This window comes from Propithecus coquereli, unplaced genomic scaffold (genome assembly GCF_000956105.1).
Source record: "Propithecus coquereli isolate 6110/MARCELLA unplaced genomic scaffold, Pcoq_1.0 Scaffold357, whole genome shotgun sequence".
Classification (NCBI taxonomy): Eukaryota; Metazoa; Chordata; class Mammalia; order Primates; family Indriidae; genus Propithecus; species Propithecus coquereli.
In genome coordinates this window covers 136,068-156,159 of record NW_012149252.1, presented here as the reverse complement: position 1 = coordinate 156,159, position 20,092 = coordinate 136,068, and the positions used below count along the sequence as shown (strand labels likewise).

Sequence of the window (20,092 nt, the reverse complement as noted above, 5' to 3'; positions counted from 1 at the left end):
GCTGCTCCAACCCCACTGCCCATCACCCACCTCCCAGCCTGGCTGTTTGTGTTGAGCCGTACAAACCCTCCCAAGTTGCCTAAGCACACCTCGTTTACTCATGGCACAGCTCTGTGCCTCTACACATACCAGTACCTCTACCTGGAACGTTCTTCCCCCTTCTTCTGCACAAACTGTGATTTGTCTTTTGAAACTAGCTCAAGGACAGAGGTCCTTCACTCAGCAAGCCTTCCTGAGAAAACTCTTTCCAAGAGAGAGTGCACTGCTCCCTGCTCTACCTTCCTCTGCACCCTGTACAGCCTCCCACTGTGTCGTGATGGATTTGTAGACTGGGAGCTCCTTGAGGACAAGGAACTGTGTCTCGTTCATCTCTTTGTTAATACTCCCCAGTTTAAGGAACACAACAGCCAATAAGTGCTACTGAATGAATGGCTTTGACCATCCCCAGCCCCCTCTGACTCAGGTTTCTTGTCCCTCCTGCACCCTGTGCCCAGACTTCAGTCCCAGCTCTCATTACATGGGGATCAGTGATCACCTGCTCTGCCTCCCCCAGGAGATGTAAGATCCTTGAGAGCAGGCAACTCTCTTATTTGCATGTGTATACCCAGAACCCTCTCAATAAATATTTTTGAATGAATAAATGGGTGGATTCCCCAAGTTCATGTTAACTAGTAGATTTGGCTTCCCCTACCCCAAGTACCTTCCACCAGAGTGTCTCACAGGGAGACAAACCATCAAATTTCATCTTGACTTCTCCAGCCTCTCTCTAAGTTGCCTATCACAAAGGAGATGAAACACTGGCCAACCTTCCAAACTCTGAACACAGGACAGGACCCGCTGGGGCTCACTGAGTGTCTGATTCTTACCAGCAGTTTCCCCACCCACGCTCTGCACTTGCCATTCCACAGAGCGTTCAGGGATGAAATAGGCAGTAGACAGCACCCTGCAGTTGGAGCCAGAGGTTCTTGGTCTAATCCTCAGCTCCACCATTTGCTGAGCTGTGCGACCTGGAACACAGTTGCTTTCAGTCTTTCCTCACCTGCTAAATAAGGATCATAATACTCACCCTGCTTATCTTTTAGGGTTGTTGTGCCCTAAATCAGTTCCTCTCTGTCCTTGCAGGGATGTGATGGTTTGCTGTGTCCACCGCAACACACATTTGGCTTTCACGGTGGCGCGCACTGGTCTAGAAAGTTGGGGCTCTGAGCCAAGACATGCTTTGTCTGTAGCGGCAGCTTGTATCACTACATGCACAACCCTCTGATAGGACCAAGTCCAGCGCCACTGTCCTCAACTCTGGAGCTGTGCCGCAGCAAACGGGGAACCCAGACCTTCCTGGTAATCATCTCCGGCAGAATCCTTCAGTGGGCACTGGAGGCCATTCTCTGAGTCATTGCTCTGGAGTCTTCTCATTGCCCACTGACCATCCTGGAAGCCAGCCCAGTGGCCGCGGCCGGGGGTGGGGCTGATGTAGCCCCACGGCAGGGAGTGTCTGCACAGCCGCTATTGGCACCCTTGGAGTTTCTCCTCAGTGTCCCTCCCACTCTCGTGAGCTCTCCCTCAGCACGCCGCTCCAATTGGGAAGGAAAATATGTTTTTAGGGATTCATTAAACCTATCCATTTTATGTTTACTCATATTCTTTACTATCTGTGGCCATTTAACAGTCTTAAGGAATAGATAAATTGTTCCTGGTATCTGAAAAATGGGGAAAGTCCAGAGACTCACAGTAGCAGATGGTCTTGTTCCTCTTCTCTTACTCAGCCTTCTGAGCTAACACAGGGCTACACTCCTTTTCTTTCTATCCAGGGCTGAACTGCCCCATCCATCCAAGGAGCCTGGGTATGTGGATATGGATTCCTCCACTCGTCATTGGTTTTCAGCCAACATTTCCTGAGAATACACACCTCTCCCAGCATCCCTTCCTCCCACTCTCTGCTAGGGAGCCTCTTCTTCCTCTTCCCAAATCATCTTTATCTGCTTTCTCAGGACTTCTGGAAGGGAGGTTTTCCCCTTTTCCACTGGAGTAAACTCATTTATCAGGTTTCGAAACTGGTGAGTGCCTCAAAAGTAGACAGGTGCCCCCGCCATGGCTCTCTTGCCTATGTTTCTGTCTTCATGGGGGCAAGAAGACCACCTCGTGCCTCCTTCTGGCAGACCCAGCCAGGTCTCTGCCCCCTGTTCTAACTTCTCTGCCTCTCATTGGTTCAGTAGTAAATCAGGTGTGGGTGGCCAGAGGTCCAGCTTCACCTATAGGGGTGGGAGGCTGTAGGAGAGGGGTGATGGCATACTGTCTCCTTCTCGCAGAACAAACTGGACCCTGGGTTGGCATTCTCGCTCTTTTCCCCCTGGAAATCTGATGAAGGGGGAGTATCAGCTGTGTTACAACATTTCCTGGAGTAGGGATAACCCTTGATTGGTGGGGGCTTCACTCCTGGAGGCTGTGTCTTTGGGCTGCCCTGAGTACAGGGACTTGAATGGAATATGACCTCTGCGGGGACCCTGGACGCTGTGCCCAGGTGGCCCCTGCACCCACTGTCATGGATCTCATCTCCTTGCCCCTGAGCTATTGTTTGCACGCTAAGAGACCAGCCCTGGATTAGGATGTGGCATAGGGTGAGGACCCCCCCTGCAGAGGTGAGCCCAGCTTGCCATGCCAGGCACTGTGGTTGCTGCCCCACATTCCTCTGAGTGACTCTGATGCCACGTGTGCTCTCTGGTAGTCCCATTGAGTCGGAATGTCCAGTTGAGCCTAAAAATAAAGGTATCATGGCAGGCGTCATGGGCTCCACCTGATTATCCCTCCAGATAGCTCCTAAAAAGCAGATACTTTTATACCCACTTGTGTGGCGCTATGTGTTTTTCCCCTACTGGCCAGAACACTGCAGAGGAGAAATGACCAATACTTGAATCTCACCCTTAGAAACCCCCATCATCCCTACTGATGATCATTGCCATCACCAAACCCCCATGACTGCACCCACAAGAATCTGTTTGTGGATTCTCACTATTGCCTGTCACCTCCCACTCTCTTGTCTAGATCCCGTATCACTCGTTTTTTTGTTCATCTCCCAGCATTTTCCCCTATGGACAGCCTCTCCTGGAAAAACACTGAACTGAGAGTCCTACTCTGCCGCTTGAGTCAGCCTAAGACAAATCCTTCAGTTTTAGTTTCACGATCTGAAAAATGAGAAGAATAATCCTTGTCCCCAGGGACATGCTCTGAAACTGAATTAGCTCCAATTATTACTATAATCAATAAAATGAAAGAGCAGTCTGAGCTCCTTGAAGGTGAGATGGTCCAACTGTCAATATATCTGACCACTTTTGGATGACACCAAAAGCAATCAGGGTCCCCATGCATCCCCCTCCCATCCAATGGCTGTCTCCAAGCAGTCCCTGGCTTGTCACAGCAGAATGGACAGACTATGCTGTGGCTTTGCATCCTGGGCTGTTATGTTTTCCTAAAAGCAGGGAAGAAAGGAAAACAATGCGAAAACTCTCAATATTCAGCTCACTCTTCTTCTACCACAAATTGAAGGACTGAGGTCACCATGTGTACAAGAAAAAGAATGAGAGAGACAGAAGTGGGCCAGGGAGAAGGCAGACAGATAGAAAGAGCCAAGTAGGAGACGGAGGAGGAGAGCGGCACCGAGCCCTGCTCAGAGGAGGCTCCGTGAGCAGGAGAGACCAGGGCACCAGGCCGACCAGGGAAGGAGCGCTGGTGGCTCAGAGCCACAGGGAGGCCCTGGAAGTGGGCCCAGATGCACTCACAGTCACAGGTGGCATCTTTAGACATCCCATAAGTCATGCCGTGGGACTCCTGCTATCTGATGCAAGAGTGCTAATGGACAGAGCACTGGACTCTGAGTCAGGAGACCTTGCTTCTAATCAGCCAAAAACCCTGAGCAAACTCCTTCCCTTCTCTGAGCCCTTGCTCTCTCAGCTGCAAAACAAAGGGGTTGTACTGCTCAATCACACGGTCTCTTCTGTGTTCTACTCAGTCTTCGAATCTGTGGCATTATCTGCATTGGATGGTGTTTATGCTCCTCTCTCTGGCCCACGCTCCCTCCCAGGAAGGAGGAGTATACCTCACCATCTCACCACCCTATTGATGTTGGGCTTACTGGTGACTTGCATTGGCTGTGGGCGGAAGGGACAGTGTGCCAGTCTGAGCAGAGCTTTGAGAGGTATTGCAAGTTTCCACCAGCCCATTCGTGCTCCTGCACTTGGCTAGGAAAAGAGCCCGTCCCAGTAGTTCCTGCTCCTTTAGCTTAGGTCCCAGCATAAGGAGACACTCGGAGCAGGTCTGGAACCAGGGCACAGCCAGAAGCTAAGCCCAGCCAAGCCCAGCAGAACCACAGCCATCTCACAAAGCCCCAATGGGAAGTAAATATTTGTGGTAAGACACTGCAATCTTGGAATTGTTTGTTATTGCAGCCAATACTGACTAATACGCCATGTGATGTGAAAGCATTATCTCAGAGAAGCACACGTCAGGGACTGAGCTAAAGCCTGTCTGAAGGAGAATGAAGGGCAGCTGGAGGGGCCCCTACAGGAAGGCCCTCCTCTACTTTCCCCTCCATGCCAGAGCTGCCGCAAACCTCCATATGGAGACGCACCTGGCTTTTGGCATCAACAATCCAGGGATCAGCAGGGTAGGAAGAGAGTTTGGTGGGAGGGGGAGATAAATTAGAATGCATGAATGTCAAGTTCCTCCCCACTCACAGTCTTCCAAACCTAGGCTGTCTGTTCCTCTCACTGCCTAGGTGCCATAATTAAAAGGCTCTTGAACTTGGAGTTGATGTATTGGTTTTGCTAGCATGGAGAGGCAGCAAGATGGCTTAGACACGTTTACGAGTTCCAGCATCCCTGGTCTCTGGCTGCTGCGACCAGTATGCAAGTCTCTAGGCCCTTCTAATTCCTAATATTAAAGGACCCCAAAGAAATTCACATAGACATTATCCCAGCCAAATTGTAGCTAATAGATATTTTCTTGCCAAACAGAGCAGTGTCACATGTTTAATACAATACACATACGAATGCCCAGAGAAGACAGCAGTGGAACTCTAACGCTCCCAGTCCTGTGACCTAGAGGACAAGATGAGAGTCCCAGGTTAGGACGTGTGGCCATGCTTAAGCATGCTTCATTTCACTTGGAGAACCCAGGCCACTCCTCGCCCCTTGACCAAACCTTCAGAGTCGGCAACCACAATAATAAGCTGGGAGAAAAAAGACCCAGCCCTCTACCACCCGCCCCAACATGGTAGTAGAGAGGAGGCATACAGACTTGCAAACGGAGTCAGGGAAGAAGCTGGAACTAAACTTTTTTCTAGAACACTGAAGCCATGAGAGTACAGAAGTCCAGGGTGAAGCAGGGGAGCCTTCTATTTCCCACTCCCATAGGGGTCCCTGGAGCTGTGCATGGGGCCCCAGCACCACACCCGGCTGGAACCACTAGAGAAACCTAGGCATTGGCACAGGCTTATAGAAAGCCAGAAAAAAGGGAGGGCAGATGCCACTGTGGCTGTTTCTAGGCACTTTGCTATGAAGAGAATGGAATTGAGTGTACAGGCATCAGTGTTGTGCTTGGCAGCGTGGCGTACACAGTGGAGCAGAGGCCTTGCACACCTGCTGGAGGCATATAGACCGACAAACTGACCCACCCCAAATCTCCCTAGAGGCAAGCCTCCTCGTTTTTATCTCCAGTTAGACAAGACAGATTTGTTCAGGAAAGATTTAGATCTTTCTTCTTTGCTCTGCCTCCTCCTCTTGCCCATGCACGCCTGCAATCTAAGCCACTGGCCTCTCCCCAGCTCGCAGATCTCAAGCTGGGTGCCACACCTGCTTTGGCCTCCCACACAGAGGGATCCAGAGGGATCTGCGCATCGCACTGCCGCGTGGCTCGCCACGCCACAAGGAGACAAGCCCCAGACCCACCTATGCACACCACGTCCATGAAGCCGTACATCCCGTAGCAGATCTGGAAGAGAAGATCTTGGCGCTGCCACTTTGCCGAGGGACTGAAGGTCGACCAGATGAGCCAAGAGATGCTGGCGATGAGGAAGAGGGAACCCAGGATGGCGGCTGCAATCTGAACCTTCTCGATGACTGTCAGGGAGATGGCCTGCCACTGGGAAGACAGGGGGCAGGTCAGCTGTTGCTCGGGCGCCCTCACCCCGTCCCCAACCCTCTTTCTTCTGCTGCTCCAACAGCTCACCTCTGATTTGACATTCCAACCTGTAGTACAATGGAATTTTTGCAGGTTTCTGAGGTTCACATTGAACTTTTGGATTACGCCAAGTGATCGTAATTCATTGTAAGGAGGGGGTTCTGGGCAGGCATGGCTGGGAAGGAGGATAACGGTATAGACAGAGAAATGGAGGGAGACATGAAAATGCAGAGCTAGTGTGGGTGGCGTTCCAGCACCCCAGAATATTCTTTTCAGAACAATATGGTCTATTTTCTCACTAATAGGTTCTGAGAGAGCACAGGCCTTTTTATCCCCCCTTGGCTTATTTTCTGCGATACCACCTTGCATGCAACATAATTTATATGTGCTGGAGATTACTAATTCAACAGACAAAGAGAGGACACAGGATAAGAAAAAGAGCTTAGAATTTATTGAATGTATACCAACACTGATATTTCATTTTTTAACAGAAAAAGCACTATACTTATAGCAGTATTGATGGATGGGTTAAAGGCTGGGGTGTGGGTGAGTTTCAACTCTGTCATTTGTAATTCTGTGATTCTATGGCTGATCCAGGCAGCACAGGCCTAAATGAGCTAAGAGTCGGATTCTAACTTGGGGCTTATGCATGCACTTACTCATGGATTGGGTACTCTCTCTGTGCTGGCTGCTATGCCAAGGGCTGGAGATTAGGCACAAGGCAAAGACAGACAAGGTCCTTACCCTTGTGGTGCTTACAGTCCAGGGAACTTAGACAACCAAATAATTATTTACAACTATAATTCATCAGAGTAAGAAAGGAAGGAATATGGCACAGTGAGAGCTTATGATAGTGAGATCTGACTTCCCAGAGGAAGTGAAGCTTGAGCTGAGTAGGTGTTTACTAGGCAAAGAAAGCAGGAAAGAGTGCTCCAGACAGCAGGAAGAGCATGTGCAAAGGCCCTGTGCCAGAAGAAAGCATGTTGAGTATGAAAACCCAGAAGAAGGTCCAAGTGGGTGGAGAGGAGAGAGCAAAAGAGTTTGTGGGATTAAACAACTGGAAAAGTAAGGAGGGGAGACCACCCTGAATCTTGTAGAATAGGCAGAGATTTTGGACTTTGTCCTAAGAGTAAACATGATGCCATGAATGGTTTTAAGCAGGGAGCTGACAGGATCAGATTTGGGAAGGCGGGGGGAAAGACATCTTCCGATTGGAGAGATGTGCATGACACTCTGCAGAGAACACCCCCAGAAAGCATTTCAGTCTGAACTTGGAGCAAAGGCAGGCTACCTCCCACCTGCCAACAGGGAGCCCCTCACTACGTGTTCGCTGGATGGAAGCACCGATTCTGGCTCCAGCTGGGAGCGGCCAGTGGCCCCCAAGCAATCGTAACCATTGGAAAGCAAATCACTTGTTGGTCCAGATGTAGGATATCAGCCTTTGCGTGTAAGTATACAGATAGATCCCATTACAGGTAATTGGGCCTTTACGTTTTCCACTGCTGGTCCCAGCCTTGGGTTACACATAACAGAGAAATTTTCCAGAAGGTGGCCTGATCGTAAGGCTTCTCTCATGTACAAGAAATGCTTTTCCCAGGAAAGCGCTACCTGGAAGGAGAGAGCTTCTGCCTGAGCTTTTGGTTTCTACCACTGAGACATAAATAACCCTCACCTTCTCCTGCTCCTCTAGACTTCAAAAATCCCAAGTGCAGAGGCACAGAAAGGTCCCCTTCATCCCTAAAGCCCCTGCTACCATCCCCCAAGCCACCTGTGGAATGCAAACGGGGCTCCTGACCCAACGTGCGGTGTGATGATGAAGGACCAGGGTGGGGGGGCTGTGGACGAGCCACTCTCCTCTTGTCTGCATCGTGTGGGGGTACACAGAGATGTGGGGGAAGAGCTGAAAGGAGAGAGAACGAGTGAGCTCTGAAATCGCAGAGGAGGGCTGGGAAGGGGAGAAGCACACTCCTGGTGCCAGGCCGTGCTGCCACCAGCCACCCAGAAAGTTGGAACCTCATTCCAAGCGAGATCCTGATCTCAGTATCGTTAGAGGTCTCCATCCTCTGAACTCCTGTCCTGCAGCACCAACGATCGGACAAAGGCGGAAGAGCACAAGACCGGATGTTTCCTTCCTAGTAACAGGAAGGGGCGCTGAGCCAAGTGTAGTTGAGCTCTGCTCCTACTTGTTGAGTGTGACCCTGTGGAAGTCAATAAATCAGGAGAACCCTCCATTTTTCCTTCCATAAAAACAGAAATAATTGGTCCTTCCTACTTCCTAGTATTGAGAGGGTTACATGAAATAACCCTTCAAACCAGTGCTCTGAAGGGTGTTCTTTACTATGTTTCAGTAAAAATACAGATAAGCGTGCCAAGGCAGGGTCTTCCCAAACGTGTCTGTGCACCACAGGTAGAGGGTCAGAGCCTGGACCCAGGAGTCGAATGCCCTGTGTGACACTTAAGAGCTGTGTGACCGTGGCACACGGCTAAACATGCTGCACCTCCATTGTCTCATCTGTAAGTTAAGAATAATAGTACCCATGCCATCAGGTTGTTTTCAAGATTAAATTAGATAATATATGTGAATATTTAGAACACTGCCTGGCACCTAATAATCACTGACTGCATGTTCACTAATATAATTGCAGTTCAGAGGCAGCAAAGAGAGGGCAGGAAGCAGCCACGCAGCCTCGAGATCCAAAGGACCTTGCTGTCACTCCTTTCTCAGTGGTTCTTCTGGCTAGAAACGTTGCTTCCAGAGTGTCACTGAGATGACGTCCCACAGTAGATAGCTGTGTGATGTCTCACAACTTTGTACGGGGCGCGACCCAGGAGGTGAGAGACCCAGAGGACCCGGAAGGAACCGCCCCTCTTGACAGAGGAGGCAGCGCCGGGGTCCCCATCCACTGCTCCACCCACTTGCGGTAGCACCTGCCGGTGCCATCCCAGACTGCAGACGGTCTGGCTGGCTGGGCTGTGGGAGCAGGAGCTGCCCACAGAGGATGGGCAGGCAGCTGTCTGACACTTGGCTGGGCCCAAAGAGCTCCAAACATACAACTGGGACAATGTGGGTCACAACCACATAGCACTGCTTCTAGTCCCAACTACTTCCTTCTTCTGGTCCTGTCCAGAAGTGAAATGACATTTCCTGAGCACACATCACTGCATTTCCAGGAGCAACAGAATTGGACGGAGTCCCAGTGTCTAGAAACTCACAGTTGAAGGCAGGGTAGAAACTGAAGAATAGACCAGTAGACCAATATTGCCAACACTGCCACTTACTTACCTGATTTATAAGATTAGAATAAACTTTTCTTATTTTTTACCCTCAGGAAAAAGTTATCCCTAAATGGTTTTTCACTTTATGAGCCAAGGGTGTAGCCAAAGTAGGGTACTTTGTGGTGGGCTCGTGGGTTTGGAATCTGACCCTTTCTTGAGGCTTGCGCCTGCTGAAAAGGAAGGGGAGGGTTAATGCACTTAGTCCTCTGCTCGAGCCCAGAGGACGTGGAATCAGCTGTCTCGTGACACTGCTATTTTAAGACACTTCAAGATTTTGAAGCGAATTGAAGATGGAACCAGCAGCCGGGAAAGGCACTTCTTATTCTGTCCCTTTGTACAGCAGCAAGATGGCTAAGTGGCCTGGGGCTTTTGGTGCCACCGTCCGGGAGTGCCCCTCACCCCCAGCCCACTTGCACACGCACAAACACACACACCCATTCCTGGGAGAACCCTGTGTAAAACTCCATAGGTCTACAGTAGAACACCCTGGACACTGCAGGGGCAGGTGTTTCCCGCTGCCCCGCCGTGAAAAGACCCCCCCTCACTGCCACCATCAAACCACCCACCCTCCCGGGCTTGCAGGATGGACTCTCCCCCTCCGCCTCAGCGAGGAGCAGGGAAACTGCCAGGCAGCTGAAGTCCCATCTTCACTATGATAGTGGCTAATTGATGATGTGGCAGCTCAACCGGCTGGTGATGCTTATGTGGCGGTATTTTCAGAAGCAAAATGCTCTGTGTATGTGTGCGCCTTGCAGGGAGAGCTGTTGAATTGGGGGGCATTTATGAGGGAAGGATGGATGTGTCAGGGCAGGCTGGGGTGGGGGCAGAGGGAGCCCTAAGTTCCGTCTGAATCTGTTCAGCAGGCCTCACCCGACCCTGGCCTTTTCGTAGTAGCCTTTTCACATTCTCTCCTCTCCTTCTCTCTTCCTTCTTGCCTGTTTTCCCGTTATTCTCTGCCTCCCTGTCCTGCCTCTTCTCCACTTTTCTCTCTATCTTCTGTCACTGGAAGTATGGTCTGGGGTGCAGCCGCAGCAGATCACCTGACAGCTTGGTAGAAATGCGGAGTCTTAGGCCCCGCCCCAGACCCACTGACCATAGTCTGCATTGGCCAAGATTCCAGGTGAATTACACATGTGTTAAAGTTTGAGAAGTGCCTCTGCGTCCCCTCTCCTTACCTCTTCCACAGTCCTCAGCTTTAGCTCACCACCCCGCCCACCTCTGTCTTTGGGGGGGTCCCGTTCTCTTCTGCCCTCTGCTCTTTCTTTTCCTCCCTTTCTTTTCTTTTTCTCGCTCCCTCCATCCGTCCATCCTTCCTTCCTTTCACTCCTTTTTCCTTTCCTTTCCTTTCCTTTCCTTTCCTTTCCTTTCCTTTCCTTTCCTTTCCTTTCCTTTCCTTTCCTTCCTTCCTTCCTTCTTCCTTTCCTCATCCCTTCATTCATCCATTGGCTTACTTACTCTCCCTCTTGCACCTGGGTCTCCGCACTTCTTTCCTTCTGTGTCTATTTCTCTCGTTGACCCATCCCTTCCTCTTATTCTTGCTGAGGCAGAAGAGAAAACACAGAGGTCCTTGCACGCCCTCCCGCCCGCAGGCCGCCCCCAGCCCGGGCAGTGTGGGGTCCCCAGGCCCAGGCCCCGCAGTACCTGCAGGGGATTCTTTGTGCTCATGGCGACGACGTGGTACTTGTAGTAGCACAGCTCGCAGCTCCAGCAGCCCCGCTCGCTGATCCACTTGATGAGGCAGGGTTGGTGCGTGCACTTGACCGAGCCGTCGCAGCGGCAGGGGCTCAGCAGCTCCCCCTGCAGGGAGAGAGGCGCAGGAGTGAGGCCGAGCAGGGAGTCTGGTACCGAGGTGTGTTGGGGCCCCCAGCCAGGCGGGACCACGCCCCCCACAACAGGGCCGCAGGCTTTGTATGGAGGCACCAGACTCCACCCGGGAGGAGAGATGAAGGCCAATATGCTGAGATGGCAGGAATTGCTGCAGAGAAAGTTTAGGGGCCAGGTGAGGAGACCGGAGAAATTTCTCAAATCTATCTTCTCAAGAATTTGGGGCTAAGATTTTTAAAGGTAGTTTGGTGAACAAAGGGCTAGGGAACTGGGTCTAATGACTGGAGGGAGGTGAACTCATAGGGTTGGGGAGCAGAAATTGTCTTCTTGGTAAACAGGAGTTCCTGGGTAGGGGGTAACGGGATTGTTGGACGGGTTTGCATGCCTGGCCACTGGTCCGGTTGACCCAATGCACAGTGTGGGAGATATCTCAAAGACCAGGCTTAGATTTTACCATAGCATGTTATCTATAGAGATGTTATCTATAGAAGCTGGTTGGGAAGTCATCAATCTTACACCTATCAGGGATAAATGACACGTAAGCAGTAAGCAGTTACAGCAGTAGGGAAGTTAGGGAACAAGGGCTAGTTAACTTTCAGCTATAGCTATACTTCTACTAGTCAGACTTTGATCACTAGTCCTGCCTTATGGCCTTACATTATTTTAATATAGGCAATTTCAGCCTGGGCTCCAGCGCCCACACCGTGGGAGCCAAGCCACTTCAGTCGGCTCTGCCAGCAGTTCTGAGTCCTCTGCCCCTCTTGGTACTCGGCAGGACGATACTTCCTGCACTGCTCAGGTCCTGGGGCTCTGTGAGGATGAGGGGGCTGGTTTCCCAGGAAGCCTTAGCTGTCTAAACAGGGTGTCAGACCTCTCTGTAAAGACTCAGCCAAGGGTTGCAAACTCAAATGCCTTCAGGACAGGCAACATAAGTGACAAAAGCTAGCTGGTGGAGACTGGAGTGAATTGGAAAGCCCAGACTCAGGTTAAAGGGACAGCCACCATCAGCTGCAGCCAGCTGTAGATGCAGAGATCTAGTGGGGATCTTTATGTAAAATCTCCCAACCGTCAAATGTTAACAATGAGTGCAGGTTTTCAAAGTAGACTGTGAGGGTCATTTTGACTGGTCTTGCGCCTTTGCCGTCTCCTGTGGGCTGAGGCATAGAGACCCAGGTCCTCTCTGTGCAGCCTCCATCCCTGATCCCTGGGGACCTAGGAGGTTGGGCAGATGCCCTCCCTGAAGTCCCAGGTCCCTCCAGCCACCCTCTGCCTGGCTGGGAGTGGCTGGGAAGTATAACCTGGGGGAACTGGAAGCAGGAAGGCAAAGGACCTGGCCAAGCTCCACGATGTCAGGATTTGACACCCCCTGTGAGTGGACTGCAGAGTTGGACTCCTTCTCCAGAGCTCCCTGCAAGCATGTCAGATGACCACGACTGAAGCTTGCATCTCTGTGTCACCTGCCAGGGGGGCCCCAAAGTGCCTCTATGAGCTTCACCCACTCCTCCTCCCTCTCCTCTCTCTCATCCCCCACTTGTTTGTTCTCTTGTCTCGTCACCCTCCTAGCCCAGGGTCCACCGCTTTTGCTCACTAGGTCCCCATCCACCCATGTCTTCTGTTTACTTTGCCAGAGACCTTTGCCATTGGGCCCACCCCCTTTCCCAGCCTGTGTCCCTCTGGCCTTGCCCACGGCCTCTCCTCCCTTATCCTTTGTGCCTCCACCCCTAGCTCAGTTACCCAGCCTCTCTGCCTCCCTCCTATCAAACGACCCACCACATGCATGTCCAGTCCCAATCTCTAAGCCCTACTCTGTTGAGTTTGGGATATGGCCACTTGAGCCATGTCCCTGCTAATTTGGGGATTTCACCATCCATAAAACTACCTGGTTCTCAACTTTTAGTAAGAAGCACAGAAGCTCCTGGCTTCTACATCACAGATCTCTATCTGCACTTTTAATCGTGTTCTTTGCCGCAGACTATAGAATTAGCCATTTCCTTCCAAGATTCCTGGAATCATCTTTCCCTTCCACTTCAACTTCTATCGCTCAAAGACCTCACCTTGGCCTACATGAAGTCTAGAATATCCTGTTGCACCTGGCCTACCTGTAAAACTGCTACTCTGTCTCCTAGAGGGCTCTAATGCCAGCCCTACAGGGAGTCATCCCTGACTTCCCCAGCTTGAGCTCAAGCTTCGATCTCTGAGCGCCCTATGCTGAGTGTGAGCGGCTTGGCCATATCCTGCCAGACCACTCAGCACATCGTTATGAGGATCTCTGTGCAGGCCTGTCCACCTCCAGAGTGGCCCTGGAAGGCAGGAGCAAGGTGTTCATCTTGCACCTTTTTCTGCAGGAGCTGAGCCCTACACCCTTAGCAACTTTTCGTGTTTGAACGAGTAGATGAGAAAATAAATCAAGTGACTTTCCTGCACTGCCCTGAGGAACAAGGATGAGAACGGGAACCACGTCCATCTTGCTGACTCTGGCACCCAGCATTCCGCCCACTGCCTGGCACTCTGTGTGTATTTGTGCAGTGAGTGAACTTGGTGGCAGAAACGTTCAGGTGCTCATCCCCACGAAACCCTCCCTGGCTCCCCCTCTGTTCTTTCATTATCAACTGGCCCCTTCGCCGTGGCTCCAGGTCCACCCTCAACCCTCTGTTTTGCAGTCTCCATTTGTCTGTGGTCACTACACTGTGACCCCTCACAGGGACAGAGCCTTATGCACCTTGGCATCCCCAGCACTTAGTACAGTGCCTGGTACTGTCAGATGCTCAATCCGACTTTGACAGCTGAACGCATGCGTGTCTATTTGATGAACCAGAGGTTTTGCTTCGCTAGGGCATGGCCGGCTTCTAGCCCCAGGTGGGCAGCTGTGGTTCCTGGGAGAGGAAGAAGAGGTGGCAGGTGCCCACATTGCCGGGCACTCACTGTACCCACCAAGACCTGAGCATTCTTGGGGTTGAGTAGCTGCCGAATGGCTCTGAGGAGGAAATAGGAGGGGTGAGTGAGGAGAGGTGCTGGGGGAGTGGCAAGAGCCCTCATTATTCATGGCAGCGTTTCCTAGGCTCATTAATTCTAGCAGGATGAGCTGGGTTTGATTAATCGGGTTGTTAAGCAGCCATGTCACACTGCCGATCAGGTAAGAGACATTACTTCTGGTCCCTGGAAATGGTGCCGAGCAAGAGTAAAGTCCCTGTGTCTCGCTTCCCAAGCAGCAGCCACGAGACAAGGCAGGAGGAGCTGCTGTCTGGGGCACCACCAGTAACAAGACTGCTCTGGATGTGGGACTCTGGGGTCCACTGGAGCCTAGCTCAGACCCCTCAACATGCTCACCTGGAGAGGGAAGGAGAGAGCATGCCTTGGCCTGGTCCCCTAGGTCCCCTGGCCTGGCTAAGGGGCCGAGGGGCGGGGGATGTGCTGCTTCCCCCATAATGACTTGTTCAGTTCTCCTCACTTTCCTTTGGTGCTGGACAACCCAAAAGGCAGAAAAAGGACTTGCTTCTGGCACTGCAAATATTAGGAAGCAAGGACACCAAAACTGCTAGAAAAGTTTAACTTTGATGAAGGAAGTGATCCAGGATTTTAGGAGGAAAAAACCCAAAAATAAGCTATTTTAACCCTGGCATTCAGACAAGTTTTGTATTTTATGATTTAATATATTTTTATGTACATTTGGGAGGAAGGCCATAATCTTTTTAGGGTTTAGAGCTTCTAAAAGGCCCTACCCTGGACCCTTCACCATCTTCTGCTGGTCAGCTGTGTATGTCTTTAAGAGCAACAAAAGTGGAAATGAGCCAGATGGACTTAGTGAGACTTATGAAGACGGTCCTTGCAGTGAACTTTGTTAAAAGCTAAAATGGACTGGGAGTGGTGGCTCACACCTGTAATCCCAGCACTTTGGGAGGCCAAGGTGGGAGGATTGCTTGAGGCCAGGAGTTCAAGGCCAGCCTGAGCAAAAGCAAAACCCGGTCTCTACAAAAAACCAGAACAATCAGGCTGGGTGTGGTGGCTCATCCCTGTAATCCTAGCATGCCAGGAGGCTGCAACTTGTGAGCAGGATCTCATTTAATCATGCTTGAGGATTGCTTGAGCTCAAGAGTTCAAGACCAGTCTGAGCAAGAGTGAGACCTTGATTCTACCAAAAAAATTAGCTGGGTGCAGTGGCGCATGCCTGTAGTCCAAGCTACTCGGGAGGCTGAGGCAAGAGAATTGCTTGAGCCCAGGAGTTTGAGGTTGTTGTGAGCTAGCCTGATGCCACAGCACTCTAGCCCGGGTGATAGAGCAAGACTCTGTCTCAAAAAAGAAAAAAAAATTATATATATATATATATATATATATATAAAAATTAGCTGGGCATGGTGGCCTGTGCCCGTAGTCTCAGCTACTCAGGAAGCTGAGGCAGGAGGAACACTAGAGCCCAGGAGTTTGAGGTTGCTGTGAGCTATGAGGATGCCACTGCACTCCAGCCTGGGTGACAGAGTGAGACCCTGTCTCAAAAAAAAAAAGAGAAATTTAAAAAGGTGCAACATGGAAACTGAGCTGGATCCTCACCCCCTCTGCCCTAGTAAAAATCTCTCACCGTGAGAGAGATCTCTGTTGAAGAGAAAGGTTAAATAACTAACTCAAGGTCACATAGCCCTTAGACTTCAAGCCTCACCACACCTCTCTGCCCGTCCCCCTTCTGCCCCCAGTTCCTGGTGTCCCGCCTACACCTGTCCTGACAAGTCTCTGTCTCCTCCTCTCCGGACCCCACCCAATTCCTGGCCCAGCTCAGGCTCCTCAGCCGAGTCTCCCATCATCCCCACAGTTCAGCACTTAGCCATTTTCAAATCCTCTGGGGGCCGGGCTGCTCCTGCACACGCGTAGAACTGAGCGCGTCGGAGACACACGTGGACAGGCACCAGGGCACGGGAAAGGACAGGCCGCCCTGGCCCAGCGCCTGACGCTCCAGCGTTTGTGTTGGGAGGATTAACGTGATCTTGTCCGCAGAGCTCAGCAAACTCGCAGATCAAAGGGGCTCATTAATGCGAAGAGCACCAGACACTTCCTCAATGATCTTCTCAGAGCTTTGGGGCCAGAGACTGTCCCGGGAATGACTAAAACAAGAGAAATGGGGTCTTCTCTAATCCCTCGACCCCCAAGGGGCACAGTGTGGGGGAGTGGTTAGGAGCAAACTTGGGCAAGCCTCTCAACCTCTCTGATGTTCCGTTTCTTCATCCTTCCACTGCCAGTAGCTTCCTCCTCGAAGGGTAGTTCTCAGGATTAAACGAGATCATGCACACAAAATGCTCGGCGCAGTGCCGGCACAAGTAAGTCCTCTTGTTAAAACACAATTCTGACTCACGTTTCTGCAAGAACTTTAATTTTGCAGTTTTTTTCTATAACTCTAGTTTGTTTCCCTATTGTCACTCTAAGATAGGCCCAATAGGTGAGGAAGGGATCATGTGCCTTAAGAAAAGGGTCAACTGAGCCACAGAGAGCAGTAGAGATTAAAGAACTTTCTAGGAGAGCCTGCCCTTCTGGGACAAAGGACCAGAACACAGTTCTCCTGACCTCTAGTCCCGGCTTGCTCCCTTGTTACCGTGGGGACACTGAGAGCATTTGGGGGACCTTCTCTTCAGGGTACGCTGAACAGAAGAGCACACGCCTCTTGGATGGGTTAAGTAGGGTCACGCTAGAGGCTGGAGGCAGGATGAAGTGACCCTCTCGCCCTTGGTTGTGACCGATCTGGTAGGCTGGAGAAGAGAACAGGACACATTCTCGCTGCTGTGGGAGTCTAGACTCTGCCTCCCCCAGATAGGAGGGAGCGATGAGCTAAGACAATTAAGGAGCAGCAGGTGCACGAGAGCTCTCTGCCCTCTCTCTGTTTGGCTAAAAGCAGGACAGAGATTTATTCGCAAAGACAAAGGTATCCTGCCTCCCCATCTCCACCAGGAGAACAAACTTGAACCATTGAAGACAACTTTACACCCTCATCAGCCTTGAGGTGATGCCAGACGGATTTATACTAACAGGCTCCCCTAACTAAACTTTATCTGCCATTTGTTTGCCTTCCCTCCCAAGTCGCTGCCTGTAGAGACTCAACATCCTTTTCTTTTGTCTTGTCACTTCTCTAACCAGGTATTGTTCTTTGCTGAAGATGCTATATAAGCCAGAGTTCTAAGCCACTGAATTACCTTTGATTGAGGCTTCTCCCACATAATGCGCACTGCATACGTTCACAAACATGCTTGTTTTTCTCTGGCTAATCTGTCTTTTGTTACAGGGCTTTGTCCCAACCACAAACTTAGGAGGGTTGAGGAGAAACTGTATTTCCTCCCTAACACTGCCAGTGACACAGCAAGCTGCAGGCACAAGACTCCAGTTGTTTCTCCATTCATAGATTTCTTTGTTTATTTCAGGCTTGCTTCATTTTTTGCCTCTTTCAATCTGAAAGTCTCACTTCTGGAGTCCTTAGGTTACCTGGTTGCCGTGGCAATGGCAGGTAAGCCAAAGACTTCCCCTTCCACCCACACAGGTGCCAGGCATCCCTGCCACAGAGTGGAAAGAAATAAATACAGCATAGTGTAGCAGAGACAGCCCCCGACCATGCCGCAGTTTGCAGTTCTGGGAGATCAGAACAAGGGAGACAATGGGGACACCAGCCTTATGGTGCAGTTTAGGGAAATGTTCCTTTATTAAGACTAATATGGTGGTTAGGAGCTTGGGCTCGAATCCCAGATGGACTTGGGTATATTTAGGCTTTTACAATCTATGTGACCTTGGGCAAGTTGCTTAACCTCTCTGGGCCTTGTCACTCACTCATTATTCACTAAATATTTATCTACTCTGTTCCAGGTTCTGTTCTAGGTGATAGGGATACAGCAGTGAATGGAACTGACTGAAATTCTCTAGTTGAGAAAGACAAGAAATAAGATAAGGAAGGTGCAGTAGCTCACACCTGTAATCCTAGCACTCTGGGAGGTCAAGGCGGGAGGATGGCTTGAGCTCAGGAGTTCGAGACCAGCCCGAGCGAGACCTCATCTCTATTTAAAAAAAAAAGAAAGAAAGAAAGAAAGAAAGAAAGAAAGAAAGAAAGAAAGAAAGAAAGAAAGAAAGAAAGAAAAAGGACAAGTAAACTGTAAGTACCTAAGATGCTGTCACATGCGATGGAGAAAAAGAACCAGAGAAAAGGAAAATGGAGTACAAGGGACAGAGCAGGTTGAAATTCCAAACAGGGTGGCTATGGAAGACTTCGCCAAATGGGGATATTTGAGTGAAGATCTGAGGAACGCAAGGGAGCCACCCATGCAGTTATCTGGGGGCTGAGCATTCTGGGCAGTGCAAAGGGCCTGAGGCACAAGCATGTCTGGCATGTTCTAGGGACACCAAAGAGGCTGGTGTACCTGGGGTAGAGTGAGTGAGAGGGAGGGGAGTATGAGACGAAGTCACAGATATAACAGGATCAAGATTGGGGGTAGACAGATCAGGCAAGGCTTGTGGACCATGTTAAGGATGTAGCATTTATGAACGAGATGGGAAATCATGAGTGTTTTGAGCAAAGGAGAGTGGCATGATCTGACCATGTTCGACAGGATCACTCTAGCTGCTCTACTGTAAACAGAATAGAACAAACAAAAAAAGAAGGGAGACAGGAGGCAGTTCTAATAACCCAGGTGAGTGATGATGGTGTTCGGGACCATTATGGTAGCAGTGGACATCTTGAGAAATGGTCAGTTTGGGGTTATATTTTTAAGATATAGATGTTAAGATTGGCCAATGAGTTGGATGTGGTATGAGAGAGAAGCAGAAGTTTGCCCTACATATTAAGGAGGATGGGGAGCTGCCTTTAATTGAGATGGGAAAGATGGCAGGAAAAGCAGGTTTTGGAGGAAAGATTGGGAGCTCAGTTTTGGAAGTGTCAACTTTGAGACACGTGTTAGATATCCAAGTGGGGACATCAAGTAAGTACTGCAATGCATACTAGTCTGGGGTTTAGGGGAGAGGTCAAGATATACATTTGAGTCGCTGGTGTACAGAGGATGTTCAAAGCTGGGAGTCTCAATGAGATAATCAAAGCAGTGAGTGTAAGCAGGAAAAGGAAGGGTTTCAGGGTTGATCCTTAAAGGATGCCAATGTTTAGAGGTCAGGAGACGTGGAGGCACCAGCAGAAGGGACTGAAAAGGGAAGATCAGTGAGGTGGGAAGACAACACGATATTCTTAGAGCAAAGAAGAAGACGATGTGTTTTAAGGAAAGAGGGATCAACCCGCCCTGTCGAATGCTGCTGATGGTGCATTTGGATGACAGACAAGAATTAATTATGGATTTGGTGGGTTTTCCTTCCGATTTTTTCTGTTTTCTAGGTGACATATGAAGTAAAGGCGTGGGCTGAAAGTGAAGATGAGGGAGGAGGTATTGGCGGCCTGAGGATTCGTATAAAATAGTCACCTGGGAGAGTTTTAGAGCAGTTAGACTACAGAAATAAAGTGTGATGATGGCAGCACTGAGGGTCCCATCTGTGAAATCGGGGCAGGAGGGTAGGAGGAGACTCTCTTGAGATGTGTGCTTGGTACACAGTAAGCACTCAGCAAATGCCGGCCAGTATGTCAGGGGTTATAACAGGGGTTTCAGCAGACCTTCTCACCTACTTAAAATGTTGATTGATTTCTTTCCTTCCTTCTTTCCTTCTGTCTGTAACATTTTCTTTTTGTCGCTAATTCTAATGCAATAAACATTTCACAGGTCTACACAACACTCACAGACATTATATTAATACCACCTACCTCATAACCAGATGAAGCTAATAACAATGTCTCCCATTCCCCATTTTACAGAGGAAGGTACTC

General features: G+C 50.2%; 1 protein-coding gene across 1 annotated transcript in view; it reads right to left on the bottom strand.

The window, feature by feature from the left end:
- MARCH4 (membrane-associated ring finger (C3HC4) 4, E3 ubiquitin protein ligase) overlaps positions 1–20,092 on the bottom strand; it is a 104,867-nt gene that overhangs the window by 12,771 nt on the left and 72,004 nt on the right. Inside the window, exons 2-3 of the mRNA XM_012651466.1 lie at positions 11,089–11,244; positions 5,940–6,132 (exon numbers count right to left, since the gene is read on the bottom strand). Of these exons, the coding sequence (XP_012506920.1) occupies positions 5,940–6,132; positions 11,089–11,244 (349 nt within the window). The remainder of the gene's footprint in view (positions 1–5,939; positions 6,133–11,088; positions 11,245–20,092) is intronic.